Here is a 21910-nt window from a genome sequence, read left to right as displayed (position 1 = left end):
GTCTGGCTAAGATTATTTTCATATTGTGAGGAGGATTATTTTGACATTGTGAGGAGAAAAGGGTCTATGTCCTCCAGAATGAGTGTCTGTTGCTCAATCTGCACATGCAGAGATGATATTCTTTTTGGGGGAATCTCCCCTCGCGGACAAACTCTCACCGTTAAAAGTTGGATAATTTCAGCAAGATAATGGATTGGCAGTCATTGCTTATTATTTCAATATCGCATTTGCGAAAACTGAATGCTGATGATGTGCAAGTTCACAAGATCCTTAAAACACACAGAGTAAAGTGTGTAATGTGGAAATCTCGTGTCACTTTGCACATTTGTTGAAGGATCCATCCTAATCCCTGATCCCTGCTCACACAATTATAAGTTTTTTTTGTTTCTTTGGTTTTCCTTTGTTTGTTACTTGTTTTTATTTTAATGGGACGCAAGGTCTGGGGTTGGTTCACTTATATACTTACAAGTAAAATGTATACCCTCAGATTCTTCTAAAGTTTTGACCTTTGCTTTCAGGTGAAGGTTGAGATGATTTATTCGCAGACCATTTCCAAGAATCAGTTAAAATGAGCACATACCTGGTGGCATTTCTTGTGAGCGACTTCACCCACATAGAGACGACAACGAGCGGTGGTATTAAGGTCCTGAACAATCCAGAGTTTCACCCTTTTTTTTTTTGAAGCCTTAAGTTCTAGTGTTTGCTTCACTCACGAGGGAATGAAGGACACAAAGGTAAAATGTCTCTAATTTACTTTCTCTGTCGCCTTTTAGGTTCGTATTTGGACCCCACCATCGCAACTGGCTCAGGCTTCATATGCACTGGATATGCTTCAAATACTCTCTCAATTATGAAAAATTCTTCCAGATAAATTTTCCTCTTCCCAAGCAAGGTAAGAAAAGTTGAAAAAAATTTCCGGCAGTTGCATGCATGTGAGTGTCAATACACAATTGTGCTTCGGTGCCTATCAAATTTACGAGGCTTCAGAACTGATGTTTTCTTATAGCATCCATGGACTTCCTTGGCAATTCCTTTGGTCCTTCTCATTGTTTATCACCATCTCTGCAGATCTTGTTGCTATTCCTGACTTTTCGACCGGTGCTGAGGAAAACTGGGGCTAATCGGGTTTACCAGCTCAATGCTCCTCTTTGATCCTAAAAAGACATCAGATGAATTACGACAAAGTATTTGCGAGACTGTAACACATGAGTTGGCTCATCAGGTCAGTAAAGAGAAAATTATATTCCTGGGATGTAAATAACTGTAAAAAAAAAAAAGGATTTGTGGTGGATAAATCATCAATAATTATTGGTTATTGAATTGGCAACATACACCTATTTGACCTACTTCGACACTAAACTTAACTCCAGGCCCAAAGTCAAGTTGACACCCTTCCCTATAAAGTATTTGCAAGCCCAGTCAGATTATGAGGGTTGAAAGCCCAAATCGTATTTATTGCCACTCATTGACCCACCCTGATCCAGCTCTCAATGTTGACAACCGCTAGAGAAGCAAGCGACGAGAAGCTGGATTATGATTAATATAACCGAACTTTGCAATGTAAGATAACCCGCCAGCGTAGGGTTTCCCTAATACTATAATGTTTTTGGTCATCATCTAACCTTGAACGAGTTTCGTTTCAGTGGTTTGGGAATCTCGTAACTATGAAATGGTGGAACGATCTTTGGTTGAATGAAGGTTTTGCTACATTCATGGAAAACATGGGAGCAAGCTTTGTTGAACCTAACTGGAGTATGATGGACCAATTTGTCGTGAAGAAACTTCAAGTGGCTTTCAGTGAAGATCAGTCGAGTTACTCTCATCCAATCTCAGTTGATGTAAAAGATCCCAAGGACATTGACAGCATGTTTGACTCTATATCTTACGAAAAGGTTTGAATAAACCCCTCCGAAAAAGTGCTTAAACTAGGAATATGACGATTGATGCAAACAATTAAGATATGACAAGCACATGACAACAACAGCCCTAAGCAACATCACAACAAGTGTTATTTGCCTTGTAGGGAGCATCTGTAATACGGATGTTAAAGAATACTATTGGCCATGATCACTTCACTGCTGGTCTGCGGTCATACCTCCAAAGATACTCCTCTAGCAACGCAGATACAGACGAACTTTGGTTAGCTTTGTCAGAAGTAAGTTTTCGATGATCATAACGATAACGTTTCGTTTTTCCACCCTCCAATTAACTCCGAAGTACTTCCGAATTGCTTTTGGTTTGTATATGTATTACACCACTCTATCAACAAATCAGTTCACCAATTTTAACTAATTTAAATCAATGGCGTCTTTGTTGCTCGGCTTTCTCCTGAGCTTGAGGCCGGCCGGTTAGGTGAGTTAAGTTAGAGTTTCCATTAGCTCCTTTTGACGACAATCTTTGTTTCTGATTGGCCACGCCGAATTGACATTGGTTTTGACGCTTCATTATGTTCTACTTTTTTCCCTTTTATATTGGTTCATCTCCGCAGAAAAGTGGCATTAACGTAAAAGAAGTTATGGACACCTGGACACTTCAAATGGTTTACCAGTTGTTACTATCAGGCGCCTGAACCAACACAAGGCGACCGCTGACCAAAAAGTATTCCTTATCGATCCTGGTGCCAGACCACAAAAGAGTTCTCCATTTAAGTAAGTTATACCCTACAGACTTGCATTCCTCCTCGCTCGTGTTACTTGAGTGCCATCATACAGAAAAACAATGGCACCTTTATGGTCAGTTGTTCGTGATAAGGAGTCACTGCTAAGGAATCCTATATAAAGAAATGATGTTTAATAATTTTGGTTTTCACGGCAATTGAATGGCGGTTAACCTCACATAGGTATGATAAGCAAAAAAAGAGAACACGATTTTTTTTGGTTTCGACTTAGCATCTGCTTAGCAGTCAATCTAAGATGCCATATACGTCTACCAGAAAAAGTGTAACTCTCATTTTACAAGCCAAGTCGCTCTTTTTTATCACTAAAACTGCATCTAACTTACCAACTCTCTCCTCTATCATCCTTACGCTTCTAAATATTCCCTCGAACTTCATCTTGGTCAATCTTCTGTTATTTTTCATAGTTATACATGGAACATTCCGCTGACTTATGAAACTGAGAAGGACAACACAACCAAACACGTTTGGCTGAAGAGGGGAAGTGGTATGTAAATGTCTTAAAAATTTTTTCTCAGCTGAGGTCAAGACATTTCTCCAGGTGGCTGATCAAGTTTAATCTACAAATCCAGATAGGAAATAATCAATCCCCCAAAAGAGTTCTGTGGATAGCTGCGAAAGAAACAACACACTATCTATGTGATATAAGGGATAACGTTTTAAATTGATTCTAATGTTTATTCTAGTTTTCCATTCTTCAAGATAGATGGTAGTAACGTGAATCTTTTTTTCCAGCTTCGCTTGATTGGTCAAAGACATCTGGGTGGATTAAAGCTAATGTTGATCAGATTGGTTATTACAGAGTTAATTACGACATCGACAACTGGAAAGCTCTTAACAACCAACTTAACACAGACCATACCGTAAGTACGATTATTCTCTTAGGGAAAAGTAGATGTTTACAACTAGTTTACATTTTTATTTACTTTAATTGGCTGAACAATTACCAAACTCGTGGTCGTAATGACCACGTTTGTAGAAAATCCTGAGCACTTATGACGAAGTTAGAATGATTTTGTATTATGCAACACTGCAGGTAATGAGTCCAGCCGACCGCTCTGGACTGATTGATGATGCATTTCATCTGGCGAGGTAAACTATTCCATTTCACATGCTTCTTTTCGCATCTCAGTATATTTACTATTTACTACTGAGATTCTATTCGCCCAGCTTCCCGTTGGTTATTTTCATATTTTAAAATTTCTTTTCATTTACTTATTAATTTTTTCCTCTCCATCCTCATTTTCTGCAATAGTGTTAAGCTTATTTCGCTCTTTATCCGATTATTATTGTAAGTTTCTGTAACGTGTAACTTTGCGCCAATCTCTTTTCGTGATAAGTCCAAATGTAACATTTTCTTAGGAGTGACGAGCTCGGATATGAACTAGCCTTAGAAATGATTGAATACATAAGGAATGAGGCAGAGTTTTCACCGTTAATAACTTTCTTACGAAACATGGAGTACCTTGGCGACCAGTTTACTCTACGCAAGTCTTATGATGTCTTTAAGGTAATATAATTTGTGTCCTATCTATATCACTTGCGCTTTCTGGGAGGCCTTATTATTTCAGCTTCAGCAAAGAGATATCGTTGCGTATAAGATTAGAAGAAATAAAATACAAGTTCTTGTTCATAATTAAGTTTGAATTTGGACTTCATTTGCAGTAGAACTAACGGAAACACTTATAATAAAGGGGGTACGTTTCTTAAGAGACTGTAGGGCTACGTCGGTGGGAGAGTATAATGGGGTAATTTAGTATTAGCAACTGAGTTGATAACGTAAATTGGCCACCTTAAAGAGTTTCAAAGCTGAAGTTTCGAGCGTTAGCCCTCCGTCGGAACGAATGCAGGAATTGTGGGTTGTGTGTGTTTATATGCAGAGAATGGAGCTACACTATTGGTCGGAATAAGATGACGAGAAAACAGGAACAAATTAGTTGAATGAAAAGCACTTGTTGATACTGTGAGGATCGAGAGTGCCGATTTGAAAGATTAAAGAGTTTTTCTAGAGTTTTGCAGCTTTCCGAACTGTCTAGATGTAGGGAAAGGCCGCAAACTGCCATATGCTTCTTAGAATTATTAGGGAGATTCGAGAGTCTAGCGACTGGTTTGGATGTGTCCCTGTCATTTCTTTTTTGCGTCGCAAAGATGTTCCCGGAATCGGTCGCCTAGTTGTCCTCCTGTTTCACCAACGTATAAATTTCTGTAATAAGTGCAAGTTATGTAATAGATGACATAGGCGGAGGTGCACGTATAGTGATCAGAAGTATTCATGGATCTCTTAGGTCCGGACATTTTCTCTACGTTATGAATGAGAGGAAAGTTTTGCATCGTGAGGAAGCGCTTTTGAAAGTACTTATGACCAAAAAGTGGCGGAAACACTTTGTGATTATTTTTTATGGTAAACTTGAAATAGCTGAGCCGATTGTGATAGAAGAGAAGTTATAAACTACAATCATTTGTCCACTACAGAGATACATGCTTCAACAACTTCGACCATCAATAAGGAGACTGGGATGGAATGACAAAGGATCGCATTTACAAAAGTAAGCACTTGTCTTCTTTTGTTTTTCCCAAATACTTTGTCTTAAAAAATCAATTTAAAATCAATTTCTTCCCTCTAGACTTTGTAAATGTGAAAAAAAAAACAAGAAAATTCATTGTTAATGATTCTAATTCATTCTTTTTCTGATTCCCTTGCTAATTCATGCGTCTTGATCATGGCCTATTATTGTTTTTCCAGAATGCTGCGTCCAAAGATTCTCTTTAAGGCTTGTGACTATTCAGATCAGGACACCATCTTGAAGATCAAGAACATGTTTAAACTTGCGATGGAAGAGAACAAAATGTAAGTGTCTCTCTTCTGACAGCTTTCTTCTCGTTTGTGTGTGATTTGCTGAGCTTTACAAAAAGCAAACTGATTAATTTCGCTGTTTAGGTTCAGAACTACTATATGTTAATAAGGAGTCAAGATTACTCTGAATCGCGTATTGTTGAATGTCTCCCAAAAGGCCCTATTATGAAAATGATCAAATAAGTTCTTTGATTCGTTTTTCTTTTTCCCGATACAACATACATCCTAAAAGGCAAAGCCACTGATAGTACTTATTTTCACAGGATCCCATCAAACCTTCGTTCTTTAGTGTATTCAGTTGGTGTCAAAGAAGGTGGCGCCGAAGAATGGAACCAGGCTTTCAAAAAGTACTCAACTACTCACGTCGCCTCCGAAAAAGATATTCTTTTGGATGCACTCACTTACACAAGAAATACTCAAATGATACAAAAGTGAGTGTAAAGGCGAGTATCCCACACTGGAGTGTATCCTACAGTGGGACAAGCTTTGCGCTCCTTGTGAAATGAGCCCGCAATATCTACCCGATCGATCGGATCTTCATATCACCATAAACCAACAGGCCTCCAAAAAACCCTTAGGGCAAATTGTATTTTTGCACCAATTATTCTAAGTCTCTCTGTTGCTCTCAACTAAGATCTTCACAATCGTTTGCAGCCCTTAAATGACAACTTTAACTTATTAAACTTCACTGGCAACACTAGAAATAGCACATCTCCGAGATTCCCCTTGCAGTTTCTGATTTGAATCTGAATTGATACGCAGGCAGGTACGAAAAATTTGTTTTGGGGATGCAAATAAACTCATAATTCTAAAATTTTGGAACTCGAAAACAAGCTCTAAGCGAGGTTTTCAAATTCCTTTTCCCAATTGAAATAGATTCCCTCGTCTCTCTTACTCCTCTCAATTTTTCGTCAACAGGTGCTTAAATTATTCGTTGGATAAGACAAAAATTTCCCCTCAAGACACACTTTCAGTAATCAGCGGGGTGGCGTCTAACCCCGAATCATGGAAAATGGCTTGGGATTTTTTTCGTGAACACTGGCACATTCTGTACGAAAGGTATGAAGAATATCAACTCATAAAATCGCACTTGGAGGCGATATGATCTCTACTGCAAAACGTTGTTCCTCTGTCTCCTTGACGCTTATCTTGCAATCTCAAATCTCACAACTCTTCCTAATCATCTCCTCGCAGGACCTAAATGGCGCTCCAACTAAAGCAGTCTTCTCGACAAGTCTTCTTTCATTATTTTCTGCCGATGAAAAGCGTTTCAGACAAATATTTCAGAAGGAATTATCTTCCTGTTCTCCTTTTTTTTTTTGGCGTCATCACAAACCATATTTTGTTCTGGCTAAGCCACCTGAAAGGAAAGTAATTTGAAAAGCAAATTTGACATTTTTTTTTTCCTAAAACACTTTGAATCACAGAATTCGATTAAATTGTAAGGCAACTTCGACTAAAAACCCTTGCTCTGTGCGAACATGGGATATGATTCTCTTCGACTATTATTTTTATGTGCACGAGTTTCATATGGAAAGAAAATGAGTTGCATTTTGAAGCTTGGAAAGAAAATGAAACATAAATTACAATAACGGATAAAGTAAATGTCCTCGGAACATGCATGCAATCGCATGCAGCTTTAATTTCCGACTGAGATAAAAAACAGCGTCCGACATCAAAAAAGTATCCTTTTTAAACAGGACAATAGCGTTTGAAAGCGGTATGAAGCGCCATTTAAAACGTTATTCGAAAAGTAAATTGTAACATCTTTCTGAATGATGAAAACTGACCTGTCAATTTAAAATTAACTAAAATGTTTTACCTTAGGTATAGTCGTGGATCCGATGAATGGCCAGTGTTGATTGAATCTTTGATGTTTAAATGCAATACTCCCGCACAACTGAGCCAGGTAGGATATTTGATATAGATGTAGATTATTTTCCGTATTCGATAAGAAATAAAATGCCAGGGTTGTGAAAGATGTTTTTTTATAATAACAATCTTCTGGATTTCTTGATGCATTACACAACTTGAACTAGCAGTCTTGGACGGTTATATGGCGTTATCCATCCACGCATGTCACGGTGTTCCTCTTGATGTTCAGCACATGCCTTGTTGCCGCTTTCGCGAAATCCAAAGTTAGCCAGTGTTGACGGGCTCTTCCCAGTATTTAGACGTGCCTCTTAATTGAACGCAAAGTTACTAAAACAAAATAAATTATTTCGTTATTATTTAGGCTCATTTCATTCTGGCTGACTTGAAGTAATATTAAAAAACTATTCTTTTTAGGCTTCCCCTTGGCTGCTTCACACAGGGAACGACGGGAAGAATAATTGCTACTTACCTTAGTCCTTTCACCCCTAAGATCTCAATAGTAATTCTCCGCACTGTCTGCCTCGTTACAATTCTTATCATGGTAGTTCGGGGAATTATGGATTGGATCAGATAACAATCCCCTAATTTTTTTTTTCTTTATTCTCTTCACTTGTCTACTTGATAATGTATTAACTTTGAAAGGAGAAATTCTGTTTTGGTCACTCATGGGGGTTAACGTGTAAAGCCTACTAAAAGTAACTTTGTAGGCTGATGTGCGTTTTTCAACCGACTTTTTAAGTTTGCTTGTGAATTTTTCTTGATTCGTTACAGGTTAAGAAATTCTTCAAGGATTATAAGCCCACAGACGCAGCCTATCGCCAGGTGAAAATGGGAATAGAGCGAATCCACGCAAATATACATTGGCTCAGTCGGCATGAGGAAGAAATCACTCATTGGCTCAATCAACACGTGCAAATCTGATAAAAGAGACTGTTACATATAATGCACAGTTTAATGGACAAAGCAAAAATTATAGATTATGTCAGCTTGAAAAAACATTAGTATCGTTTTGTCATTTTAAATCATATCAAAAAGTTGATTTGAATCGATATGACTTTGTCAAATTTAGACCCTACAAAAAAGAATCTACGGAGAGTGAAATCTCGCCAATTCTTCAGACACGGGCGGTCAAATAAATTGTTTCTGAAAAGTTTACAAACTATATGAAATCAAAGACTTTCGGAGCAAATTCAGCTGAACTCTGAGTGATGAAAAAAAAAAAAAAAAAAGAAAAAACGAAGAAGGTAGGGAAAAAAACACACATCCACGTCAAGTCAATCAACAAAACACGACCTTAACGTGGGCGTGTTTTTCGTTATTAATCCTCAGGCCTTAAGTTCACCTAATACTGATAATTAATAACTGTTAGTCCACGAATCTTTTTCTACAATCACCGTGGGAAAAAAGTCACAGAATGGTAAAATTATGTAAAAACTTCGATCAATTTGATTGTAATTGTGCCAAAAAATAGAAAATTTCTCGTTTTCCATGAAAATAGTTTTACAAAAAGCTGAAAATTGTGCGATATTTGCATTGCTTAAAAGTGAGTAATTTATCTAATGTGTGGTCTCAGCCTTTTAGCCGCTGACCATAAGTTCCTGGACACCTTCATTGCCTCTTCCGGGTCACCTTTACCATCAAAAAATCCAAATATTTGAACTTCTGTGGAGTTTTTGGAGGGTTTAAGAAACCTCGAACCTTTTCCTTCATATTTCATTACTTCCTTTACTTGAAGGAACAGATTTCCGTCAGAGATTTTATAGATCGAGGTCTTATCATGTCTGACATAAGAAACTTTCGTTTGGAAGCCGCTTGCCAGCTCCAAATCCAAACTCATATTGCCTGGTTTGCTGAGGATTGATTTTGTGCTAAACATTTCGTAACCAGGTGAGCTCATGACTTCGTCTTTATCATCTTCAAGTTTTCTTTGAGAGCAGACGGTGACGCGGAAATCTATGTCACGTGACTTCGCACGTGCATGGCGCGGGGCTTTGACGTCTGCTACCACCCAGTTAATAGGTGGAATGTCTACGTCACAGAACTGCAATTCGCTGTCATAGCGAACGGTTTTGGTGTGGTTTCTACCTTCCTTTATTCCCAGGGTGTACGTTTCTGCAAAGCTATCATGTAAGATTGTCGGGAACGCCGCAGTCCAGCTCTCACCGCAATCTAAAACTGGTATGAACTTATGTGTCATCAACTTCCGTTTTTGGGCCTGACTAGACCCGGGCCGGTTTGTGGAATCTGCGTTCTGACTCAGCATATCCTCAACGGCTCCAACCCTTGGTGCATCAAATCGTGCGTTTTGGACATAAATGCTACCAAATTCCACCCTGATCATTAGTCTATCAGCACCGTGAACGTAGGGTAGATACTCCTGCTTAAAAACCCCCATTTGAGAGGAAATCAAGCTTAGAAATTTCTGTTCTACCAAATCGCTGTTGGGCCCATCGTCAAGGCCGAGGCCATGCCGTAGTAATCCATTCAACGGGTCTAGATTCACCGCATAGTCCCCTCGTTGCAGCTGCTTAAAATTGACCATATCATTTGGCCCATTTTGGTCCAAGAACAGAAACCGACTAGCCCCACTCACGGTATGGTCATAAATGTAGGACCTGCAAGTGGTTTCAATCTTCTCCAATTCATTTTGAACCGTGTGCAACGTAAGGTAATTTCCTGTGGCCTCAAGAATGTAACCATTCTGAGCTGAAAATAAAAAATAACAGTCCTATTAGAACTCATTCACGAGGTAAGTTTACTGGTGTCGTGTCCAGGAAAAAAAGGCCATAACATATCATTTGGGGAGATCAATAATGCATACATCATCTTGAACTAACAGGAGTTCTTTGAAGTCTTACATAGAGCGTACCAAATGGAGGGAGTTACATAAAAAAAGAGAGGCTTTTGACCAGCTTCATAATGTCAGGTTACACCCATTGATAACAGATATCTTGTTATCATTTTGGCGTTTAGTGCAAGCGGACTAATTCAGCAACCGAATCGCGATCCAGAAAAAATATTATGATCATAAGCACTCTAAACTCTGAAATTGTGGATAGGTGAGAAGATTTGCGCATGAAGAAAAGCTTATGTATACATTCGGAGACGTTGTATCTAGTTTCTTTGTCACTTGGTTCTTATCAACAGACCGAATCGGTTAATCAGCCAATCAGGACCAACTGTATCAACGGAATCAACATACTGACCGACTAAATTAATTTACCGATCAATCTAGCAATATCCAAATATTTCCAACCAAACAATCAAGCAACAAAATAATTAATGAAACAAACAACCAAACCATTTACGAAATAAATAAATGAAATAAATGAAGAAACAATCAGACGCAACCAACCGAAAAACCAGACAACCAACCAAACAAGCAAATGATTCAACTAACCAAACCATCTATGAAATACAAAAAGGAAACAAATGAATAAAGCAATAAAAGCTGACAGCTTAAAAAACAACCAAGCAACCAAACCAACAAATGATACAACCAGCCAGAACATCTGCGAAAAAATAAATGCAAGGCAGCCAGCCAACCAACAAACCAACTCAAAATATGGATCAACCCTTCAACTTAATAACCCATTAAAACAAAACAATTAATGAAATGACCACATCAACCAAGCAACCAACCAATCCATCATTTGAACAGCCATCCACCAACCATATGAAGCATTCAAATTAGCTAGCCGGTATCCTGAGCAACCAAATGAAGCATTTAAATTAACTAACCGGCATCCTGGGCGACCAAATGAAGCATTCAAATTAGCTAGCCGGTATCCTGAGCAACCAAATGAAGCATTTAAATTAACTAACCGGTATCCTGAGCGACCAAATGAAGCATTCAAATTAGCTAGCCGGTATCCTGAGCAACCAAATGAAGCATTCAAATTAGCTAGCCGGTATCCTGAGCAACCAAATGAAGCATTTAAATTAACTAACCGGTATCCTGAGCGACCAAATGAAGCATTCAAATTAGCTAGCCGGTATCCTGAGCAACCAAATGAAGCATTCAAATTAGCTAGCCGGTATCCTGGGCGACCAAATGAACCATTCAAATTAGCTAACTGGCATCCTGCGCAACTAAATGAACCATTTAAATTAGGTAACCGGCATCCTGGATGATCAAATCAAATATTAACCTAGCAACCAGCCCTCTCTATCAAAACCGTCATCCATACCGGTATGTTGAAGAATGTGCAAGATTCCACGTTTTATTTCCCTCGATTGATTCTCTTTTTACGCGTACCAAAACACCAGATTAAATGATCTAAAAGTTCTTGAAATCGAAACAAATTACCTGGTCTTAAGGAGATCTGAGCTGACGTTAGAGTCGATAACTTGACTCTCACGAATTCTTCAGCAAAGCGGAGCGCGCCCCAAGTCGTGTTGGGCATGGACAGTGTTTCTTTTAGCTCACGCGTGCTCTCTGTATGACTTGATGCGGTAAAACTATCCAGACCACAACACTGTGCAAGTTCATGGAACGCATGAAGAGCAGCATCGGAAAAGCGATTACTTTCTTCTGTAGAAACGTTTGGACAAAGCGTTTCCAGGCTTTTCACTGGATTTGTCATAATTCGTATATGAAGGGGATCATCGTCTGCTACTAAACTGTAATGCTCAAAAAATTTGATCAACAGATGACCTGGAGTTTTGTCGCCTTTGAGACCTTTTAGTCTTTCCTGATAATCTTCTCCCAGCACTTCATTGCTCCACACCCTCTCAGCCTCGGTTTGTTCGACGCTGGACGGTAAACCAAGATGGCGTGAAGAGAAGTTCTGCATATCAGCGCTGCTTAGCTAATAAAAAAAGTATGATAAAAAGATGAATGTCACTGACGTCCTGGCGGTAAAAGTGAAAAAAGAAAACTTTCATTTTTAGACTGAATGAAAGAATGACATGAAGATGTTTTATCGAAATTTTTCTAAAGGCGGTGATACCCTTTCTCAGGACGCATAAAGTCCTCCCTCTAAATCATTTTCCGTTACTTTCGTTTCCAGATAATAATTGAAAGTTTGGGTGCGTTCCTTTAGGAGAATCCGGATCAGGATTTCTGATCTGCGGCGTTCCTTTCGAGAAAATTCATTTTAAGATCAGTTATCTATCAAATCCACTCTGGATAAGGATTCATCGGACCACCGGTCTGCGCGATCTAAAGACGGATCATTGGATCATTGGATCATTGGATCATTGATCCAACGCGTTCCTTTGGGAGAAGGATCAGAAATTAATCATTTTGCCCAGCGGTGCCCAATTTCAAACATGTAGGTACCTCATATATTGACCGGAAAGATTGTTGGGGATCGCTCCACAAATTCTGTGATAAACACGAAATACACTCAATTTTGTAATGTTAAATCGATCGGCCACTGATCGCCGGCATTCAGGCTTCCCAACACAGGAGAATTGTTTAATACGTTCGAAATAATTCTCAGAGCGGACATGGCTTTGCATCTCCCTTTTCAAGAGAAAAAATAGAAATTCTTCATCTTCACTGCTTCTCGCTTCTTGTGGTATTGAATGATCAGAAAGTTCCTCTACTCACGAAACAACAGCTGCTCTATACGCGACAGCCATCTTGTTTTTGTTTTTAAATTTATCGCGCGATTCCGCTGACGCGCTCTACAATTTCGCGCCTGCTGTCATGGTAACTAATCCGATGAACTAAAGCTCCGTTCCTTTGATGCACCGTGATCTGTGTGATCTTGGATCACAAATTCAAATCCGGATCCTCCCAAAGGAACGCACCCTTACGCTCTGCAACTAGTAACTTTCATTTTCTCTTTCCGAAAATCACTGATGCACGGGTACATGAGACTTACCTTATTAATAAAGTCAGATTCCTCACAAAAAACGAGAAAAATGGTGGCCAGATTTTCGTCTGACAGGAAGCTGTTCCTCGAGTTCCCAATAATACGCCGTCGACGCCCCCAGTGGATCAAAATCAGCAGCAGATGGAGGAGTCGAGGACACCGCTGAACCTGCATACTGACATAAGCACTCTTTTGAAATCTGTTAGAGTCTGCTGTGATGTAGAAGTCCTGCCTCAATAACTTGAGACCTAGATAGTTATGCAAAGAAAGGATGTTTTCTTTTTTCTATTACTTGGCGAGTTAGATTAAAATATCAGGATGTATTTCAAAGCTCTCGAGACCATTCCAATGTGGTATAACAGAGACATTTATTCCATAGAAATTAGAGGTAATGTTGAAAACAATATCATCTTGTTGTGAATCTTTGAATATAATTTAATTTATGTACCTTGAGAGGAGCCGCGTTGAAAATGCAGAACCAAAGGATGTCGTTGCATCTTGACTTCACCCTCCCGGCTGAGTGCTCTGCCTAGCCATTGGAGGTACTCATATTGCTCCTTCTCAGATGCATTCCACTTGACATGGATATAAATCCCGACAGACGTCTGTTGTTCGTCGCCCACGGAGATTCCGGTCAACGACGAGTCGAACAAAGCCAGCCGCGGCGCCCGGGCCTCTCCAAATAGAAGGTTAAGCGTATCCTTCAGCTTATCTCGCTCTTCAATTTGAACCTTCCGAATATCAACAAGCTCTGATTTCAACTTATCAAAAAAGTAAGCTGCTTGATCTGTTATGAGGTCACCGACTGCACCCATGGCATGTTGGGCTTGGGTTCCATCCCTCTCCCGCTCTTGTTTTTTACCTTTTTTGATATTTGCCAGGATACGGTCGACCACCCAAGGAAAGCTGAGCAATCTTTTCCGGTCTCCTTTCTCCCGTTGCTGATTTGGATCTGTAGACGAAGCTGTTCTCTGGACTTCACCTTCACCTCTGTCTCCATAAGTTGTCATGTACCATGCCGAGGCTTTCTGCAAAATCTCTTCGGCAAAATGACCATTTTCTTCAAACTCCTCCATCACTTCATCTTCCCCGCCAAATTCATCATAAAAATCGTGCCGCGTTTTTGCACGTAGCGTGGATAGACTTGCTTGAATCATCTGCGCCACTTCAAATTTTTCATCGGTTTTTCCAGCGAGGCGAGTGTTTACCTTAACAAGGCAGCCGGTTATCACTTCTCCCTCATTTCTTAAGCCATATAAAGACATCAGCCCATCGAGCTTGGTGTTGTAGTGAATTTTCACTGCTTCGGCCTCTTCAAGATAGTGCTCATACCCTTGAACGATCAGGTCGGGGTCGGGAATGATCTGGCTCTGAGAGGCCTCGGCTGAGAACTGCTGGGCACGATCAAGGGATTTACACTTGCGAAAGAGTTTTCCCAGGATCCTTTGAGAACTGAAAATTAAAAAAAGAATATTTTATTTGTTGTTGTTGAAGTGTGGCAGAACACATCTACAGCGTTAAATTTTTCGCCTTGTAGAACACTCAACATAGTCCTTCAAGAGATTTAATCTTCGATGTAATAGCGTATTCAACACAACAATCTGCTGGCTGGAGCAGAAATATTATAAAAAAGTCCATTTTCTTCATGGACGCGTAGGAAATTATTATTTGTCTTATGGTGTAGCCATTTCTCGGAAGTGGATCGCTATAATTCGTCTACATGCTGCCATGAGGTCGTTTGGGTATACTTTATATAGCATCATCGTAAAGTGTTACTGACTGTGAATGTAACTACATAGATTAAAAAAACAACTGAAGTTATGGATGGTAGACTTTACTGACCTCAAGCGGAAGCCGTAAAAATTAAATAAATGGAAAAGGTCTACTTATGACATGATGCCAATGTTTATCGAACGACGCTACAAAAAAAACGTAAAAAGAAAATTCGAGATAATACAGAAACTAATTAAACTTAGTAGTATATTAGAAATATACTTCTTTATCTTGTCCAGCCTTAGGACCGCGAAAGGGAAGAAAAAAGCACTCTAAACGAGCGTAAATTCCCTAATCGCGGACTGGGCTGGCTACAGTCACAGTGAACATATGAAAATCATACATGTGGACTGCAGATAAAGACGTAAACATGAAAGCGATCTTCGCGGTAATAAACACTACTAAAAGCCCATTGGGTTCCTAACACTACTTGAGCAGTAGCGAAAATAAGGCCTGAAAAAAATTCGGGCCTGTACGGGATTTGAACTCATGACTTCTGCGATACCAGTGTAGTGCCCTAACAACTGAGCTAACAAGCCAACTGGGAGCTGGATTCTAAATGAGATACAAACCATGATTCGAATTAAAAAAAAGAGTTAGATATCTTTCGTCCAATTTTGGTTGTCATCGGCAAAACTTACTTGTAGCGGGGTTTCCCGGATTTCATCATGAAGTCTGGGTACTGATCTGGCCTCAACTCTTTGGGCAAAGACGGACACTTTCCTGTTTTTGGAAAATCTACGGCATCCGAGTGCATGTGAGCCAAACGGATACAGGCGTCTGAAAACACACCTTAAATGAAGGAATGTTACATTATTGAAAGCTTCGAGTGAGCGCCTCACTTATATACAAACTGATTGTGGAAGATCTGTTACAATTTGAACAAGACACATGCAATTATTATCTCAGATGATCGGTGATTCGCATCACTGTCGCCACAGTTGTCTTATCTTTTGAACTCAACACCATAACCCCAAGAGCACTGCACAAATTGATGGTAACCCTACTCGTTTTGGTTGCATAAAATGTCATGACCCTTCCCCCATTCGCACCAACGGTTCCCCCCCATAATTGACAGATCGCTACCTAAGTTCACACACGATACGCGTCCACGCGTCATGCACACTACTACGGTCAGTTACACGAGGTTATTGGTTTGAAATATTTTGAGGTGTCGATGCTTGATGTAAAATAAACTGAAAAAAGATACTAACAATTTTTAATTGGAACTCTGACTTTATATTAGTTTAAAAAGGTTACATCTCTTCAATGTTTTAATTTTTTCTCTGGATATTGTCATCCATGCATTCTTAGTATGATGAAAGTTCATTCAGTTCATCTTAATACGTTAATTAAAACAGCTTACCTTCCTCATCGTGGTCTGCATGGACAAGATGAGCATTTGCAATGATACCAAGTTGATCATTTTTAATGTATTCCGCCACAAACTGAATCATGTCAGACACTTCTATGGGTCTTTGTAGCTCCATCTTCTCCGGGGATGTGAAATCCATTGGGGCAACGTTATCTTTTCGTGGGAGAAGCTTTTCATACCACGTAACAAAATACTTATCTCCATCGAGATCTGAACCAGACATTTCATCTGAGTGAGGCCTGTGGCCTTTGGCGGGAAAAACAAGGCAGTCGACCAAATGGTGAAGAGCTGGGATATCCACTGCTTCAAATATGCGCATGTCACCTATAAACAAACACAAATTAAGTGGCAAAAGTGAGGTGGAGGTTCACTTTACACTTTACGAAGTCAAAATCCTTTGTAAGGTATTAAAATCCTTTGTAGGGTGTCAAAATCCTTTGTAAGGTGTTATGTATGATGGAAAGGTAAATAACAGAAATCCTAATTAATGATTTGAGAATTGTAACCAAAAGAACCCTAGAAATGGAAGAAAATCCTTTTAAGAACCAGTCATATACTGACCTGGGTGAAAACAAGGATTCTTGCTTATTACCACTTTGCCTTTCAGTATTTCCAGCTGCTTTCCTGGTTGACTGACCAGCTTCGAGTATCGAACAAACACCTGACCATATTCTAAAGAACCGGTCTCGTCTATGACGCCCATCAAGAGACGACCATGGGTTTCTGGGATAGCAATCCGGGCCCTTCGTAATAAATCCCCCAGCCGACTTTTATATATGGCCAGCAACAAAGAGCGGAAGAACGGTTCTCGGGTAACGTTCAAACCACTGCGTGATAAGGCTGTAATCTTCAAACCACCTGGAATGTTGGCTCGTTGAAGAGTTTCCAGTGCTACTGTTTCAAACAGCAACATTAAGGCCAAGCTACGGAGCATTTTGTCTTGAAGACTGATAAACGACTCATCCGGAACTCCGAGGCCATTCAACAGGATGATACACTGACGGTTAAGGTACAAAAGATCTAAAATTTGATATGAATAGAAGGCAATAATAATTTCATCAGCAGTTTCATCTAAGTCGGATAACAGCTCTGTAATATGACTAAACTGGGGATTGATTATTAAAATCTGCGAAAAACACAGAATTTCTACAGGAAGTGCTCGTTATCAGTTGCAACAAAGGAAAATTTTAATTACTAGGTCATGTCTGGTTGCATTCGAAATCTGCAGATGTAGAGGCACGGTTTGATTTGGATTGCAACCACGAGACCATATTGCTTATATCCTTTAGCATTTGCATTTATTACTAGTAATAGAAGTTTAGTTTATGTACCGAACATGGAGAATTTATTCAAGAAATTTAGGTTCAAATGCCATTTTAGAGTTCAATGATCGAATTGCAACATTCAAAGACACTCCAACGAATAACAATCACAGGGTAACTTACTCGGCTTCGTTGCCTCACATATCTCCAGAGCAGAATGCTTTGAGTTGAACTTCTCCATACTCTTACGATATTGCAGGATTTCCTGGTTATCTCCGTTTGGGAGCCTGGGATCTATTGCCAGCATTCCTTTACAACCACCGTAACGAATCTGATAAGCTGAGGGAGTAGGTTCTAAACTGAGGCTATCTGCTACCTGACATTGAAAAGAGGATATCGGCAGGTCAGTGATATATCCCAAACTCAGATATTTGTCAAAACGCTCCTATCACGAATTTTCCATTTTGGATTCTTGAATCTGATGAAGTGACGTGAAAAAAGAACTGTTTCCTAACACTGAAAAAATACGACTTATATCGTAAAATTTTAGGTGTAAAAAAAGGCCAGAAAAAATCTGATCGATATATTGTTGTTACATACCTTCTCAGCCAAAGCCCTGCTGATTTTCCCAACTCCATCGCTAAAGGTGTATTTTCCAGATCTTAAGTTGCGACAACATTCAAAATAAACATTGTTGTATTCTACTTCTACATCTGGAATTTTTTCCACCTTGCAACCCACTTCAATACTGACTGTGACAGCCTCTTTTGTGGACGAGAAACACTGACCCATGCGAGATACATAGGTGGCAACGCATCTGATTTCATTAAGCTGTCCTAGCGATCCTCTTATGTCAGCGGCCCTGTGCTCTCCTTCCGTGTCGTACAGCCATGCACCATGATCACGTAACTGACTATTGGAACAAGCCAGGAACTCGAACTTTCTCCCAGCAATGTGGACGTCTTTGGAGAGCAGTTCTACCACGCGTTCTTTTAACACGTGTTTTAGACCTTCTGGGTGAGTTGATGAGAGCTTAGAAAAGTCTTCCTCCCGGAATGCAATGCGCATCGCTCTCTCGTGCCCATACTCCCTGATGACACGGTTCTCTGCCACCAATTCTGCGGGCAGGAGGTAATCTTGAGTGGGAGTAACGATGAGTCGAGGTACGTATGCGTAATGCTTCGGAATCTCAAATTCAAATGCCGTCAGATGCATCATGTCTCCATAGAGCAACTTTTCAAGGTAATGCACTAAAGGGCAGAATCGATCCGTCTCCACAATGCTGACCAATCTGTACAGAGCTTTGCAAACTTTTTCAGGAGATACAAGGTTATTCTCTTGGAGTGAGCCGTACCTGTCTGTGGCGTTTCTTAACAAGTCGTAAAACTTTCGAGAAATACGATCACGAACTTTGAAGCCTCGAGACAGAAGACATTCTAAAGCGTACATGATTTTAGGGTCAGAGAGCGTCGGTTTCCTTGGAACCTCTGTGATTCCTCGGGGAAAGTTTGTCTTTATATTCGCAAAACAAAGAGAAAAGCCTGGAAATGAGTGAATATATATTTATGAACAGATAGCTGGGAAAATAAGCAGATAAGTAATTAATTTAAAGATAAAGCAACAAAATATTTAACATATAATCGTATGAAAAGTAAATAAACTGCATGAGAAATCACAGAAGAAAAAGTTATTTAATAAAGGACTGCTCATTATTTATTGCCTGGGGGGGAGGGGGGATGGGAAAAGTGAATGGTCGTAGGAATTTGTTTGTCTCCCAATAAAATTTACCTGATTCCCCCTTAGCTCTGTATTATTCCAATGATCACCCCTCGTTGACTGTCAATTTTCTATGATAAGCGACGACTGGTCCCCACTTCGTTTCCCCCAAACCCTAAATCCAAGTGATCCCCCATAAAATCCTCCCCCCCTGCCAAGGCAAAAAATATTGACTAGTCCCTAAATAACGTAAAAAATAATGATATAAACATGCCTCCCCCCCTGCCAAGGCAATAAAAATTGACTAGTCCCTAAATAACGTAAAAAATAACGATATAAACATGCCTCCCCCCCTGCCAAGACAATAAATATTTACTGGTCCCTAAATAACGTGAAAATAACGATATAACTTAAAAATAAGGGAAAGTAAATTAATGACAGTTGTATAAAAAAAATTGCATTATCAGAAATATCCCAAGAAATAGTGTAAAAGAATTACCAAGAGTTTTCAGGCTCGAAATATTACTTTAAACTGGAATAATTTCCTTGCAAGTTTTTCGACAGAGTAAACTAAGAATTAAAAAGCTCAGATTGATTCGTTTTTTCTGTTATCATCTTGAAAATAAACACGAGCTGGAGAATGAAAAAAATAACAAAAACAAAACGAAAACAAAAACAAAAAAAAAACCAAAAAAACACCCAATGGTGAAGTTGGTCACGGTCGATGTGATTAAGCAGAGTCATCAGTATAAACATGATTAGTGCTTACCTCTTCGTGAAAGGCCAGTCATTAATCCAAGAGGGGAATCTGCCTCATCTCTTTCGAGGATTCTTTCTTTCAGAGGAAAATTTAAACATAACACCGAGCTGGAGCCTAGAATTTCTCGACTGCACCCGAGGAAATGCGTCAAACGATCGTAGTTTGTGTGGTCATTGATTGTCACCTCTGCAGTCGATAGAGAATTAAAACATTATGAACATATCTCACACCAGGATATTGTTTATAAAAGGAATGGAGATACTCCTTACCAAATGGAATTTGATTAAACCTCAAGGTGATAAATCTAAATTTCGGAACGACTGATAATATTACACTATAAGGATCTTTAATTCTCCTTCGTCATTTACTAAGATCACCAAGACAAGTGAGTGCTGGCAGACGTTTCACGGTAATTCTTCTCATGCGATACTAAAACATTTGATTAAGATGGTTGGCAACGTAAGTTTTTAATTCAAGACTGAAAACGTAGCGCAGGCTATTTTTCTAACCTCATATTGTAATTTCTTGAATTCAAAAGACCCAGAGAACTTGAAAAAAGGAAGTGCCTTCATTATCTCACCTACTTGCTTTGGACATTTCTTATCGTGATTTATGAAAAGGAAATAACATTCCTTTTTCTTGAAAAAGGCAATGTTATATTCTTTTACTTACCTTCGAAGATTTTTGGTGGCCACTGAAGGGGAAAATAGAAGCTAATTTTTCTACTGACAACGTTTTCATCAACGACGACATAATTTTCAAACTGCCTGTGTTCCATTTCAAATTTAATTTCTTTAGATCCTTCAATGGCGCCCTCCTTAAAAATGAAGATCGTGAAAGTCCCCAGATCATGTTGGAACTCGCTTTCAATGCTTCCTTCTTGAATAGATGCAGAATCTTGTTCACTTGACCAGTGCTGTACGTACGTACCAAGAGTAGTAAATGTTCCAAAGCTGAAGGAAGCGACTCCAATCATTTGCCGTGTCTCATCTGTCTTGTATTTGAAAGTATCTTTGGGAGTCTCTGACTCCATCCAGAACGAGTCGCCACGCTGACAAATAGAGGAACACCATTCTCGTCGAAATCGCTCAAAAAACTTCGATTTTCTAGATTCCGTTGTCTTCAACACGATGTTGATAATTCTGGCATTCCCGGCCGGAGAATTCACTGGCTCCTGCGCTTTCGCAACTTGGAACCCAGCAGCCTCCAGTAAACCTTTGAAATCTTTCAGTTGATGACGGCGTCCTCTTTCTCCCTCTGATTGAAAACGATCTCCCCATATATTTATGCTCAGTTCGATATCTCTAGTTTTAGGCGGAAGTTTGTGCTTCGATTGCTTATTTCGACGATGTGCCATGCTAACACAAGTACCCAGTTTGACAGAAATTTAAAGATTTCGCAAAACACTCATTATTGTGAATCCTCTTTCGACGAAGTTTCTCGTTGAAACTTGTCCTCGTCGACGATATTTCAACTGCCTTCAAGTTTTTATGCCATCCAAGCACATTTAAAGGCCGTCAAAACAATGTGAGTGTTAATGCGCAGACTCAAACCAATTAGGACCAATTCCTAGAAGGGAATGTTTCTCAGAATTCTAACTTCCGCATGAAATTCTCGGAAAGAGCCTGTCAGTTTGACGTCGTAATTATAGATAAGCGCCTTCGCTTGTTTCGAGTTTTTTTCGTTTACAACTTCGTCAAATGTTTTTGTGATATTGAGTTACACTGCTGCCGAATTTTACTTATTTATTCATAAACCTGACACGAAAAGTCTTCAACAGTTCAGTTGGTGTTGGC

General features: G+C 39.5%; 1 protein-coding gene and 1 pseudogene across 1 annotated transcript; one reads left to right on the top strand and one right to left on the bottom strand.

Annotated features, from left to right (window-relative positions):
* Window positions 1–78: 78 nt before the first annotated feature.
* Window positions 79–8353, top strand: LOC131798401 (glutamyl aminopeptidase-like; annotated as a pseudogene).
* Window positions 8354–8911: 558 nt separating this feature from the next.
* On the bottom strand, window positions 8912–21625 carry LOC131798397 (uncharacterized). Its single transcript, XM_059116038.2, has 11 exons — window positions 20787–21625; window positions 20124–20300; window positions 18239–19179; window positions 17822–18014; window positions 16938–17396; window positions 16368–16700; window positions 15643–15793; window positions 13677–14680; window positions 13238–13476; window positions 11713–12214; window positions 8912–10109 (listed from the first exon to the last, which is right to left on the bottom strand). The coding sequence occupies exons 1-11, from the start codon at window positions 21469–21471 to the stop codon at window positions 8956–8958; spliced, it is 5838 nt and encodes a 1945-aa protein (XP_058972021.2). The 5' UTR covers window positions 21472–21625; the 3' UTR covers window positions 8912–8955.
* Between the last annotated feature and the right edge of the window lie 285 nt (window positions 21626–21910).

The sequence above is a fragment of the Pocillopora verrucosa genome, chromosome 1 (genome assembly GCF_036669915.1).
Source record: "Pocillopora verrucosa isolate sample1 chromosome 1, ASM3666991v2, whole genome shotgun sequence".
NCBI lineage: Eukaryota > Metazoa > Cnidaria > Anthozoa > Scleractinia > Pocilloporidae > Pocillopora > Pocillopora verrucosa.
The sequence above is the reverse complement of the archived record's forward strand: the minus strand, read 5'-3'. Positions and strand labels throughout refer to the sequence as shown.

Coding starts and splice junctions, on each gene's coding strand:
- LOC131798397 (XM_059116038.2), bottom strand. CDS start 21,471: ATGGCACATCGTCGAAATAAGCAATCGAAGCACAAACTTCCGCCTAAA. Junction 19,180..20,123: donor GACTGGCCTTTCACGAAGAG/GTAAGCACTAAT, acceptor ACTCATTTCCAG/GCTTTTCTCTTTGTTTTGCG. Junction 14,681..15,642: donor TCCGGGAAACCCCGCTACAA/GTAAGTTTTGCC, acceptor TTTAATTTTCAG/TTCTCAAAGGATCCTGGGAA.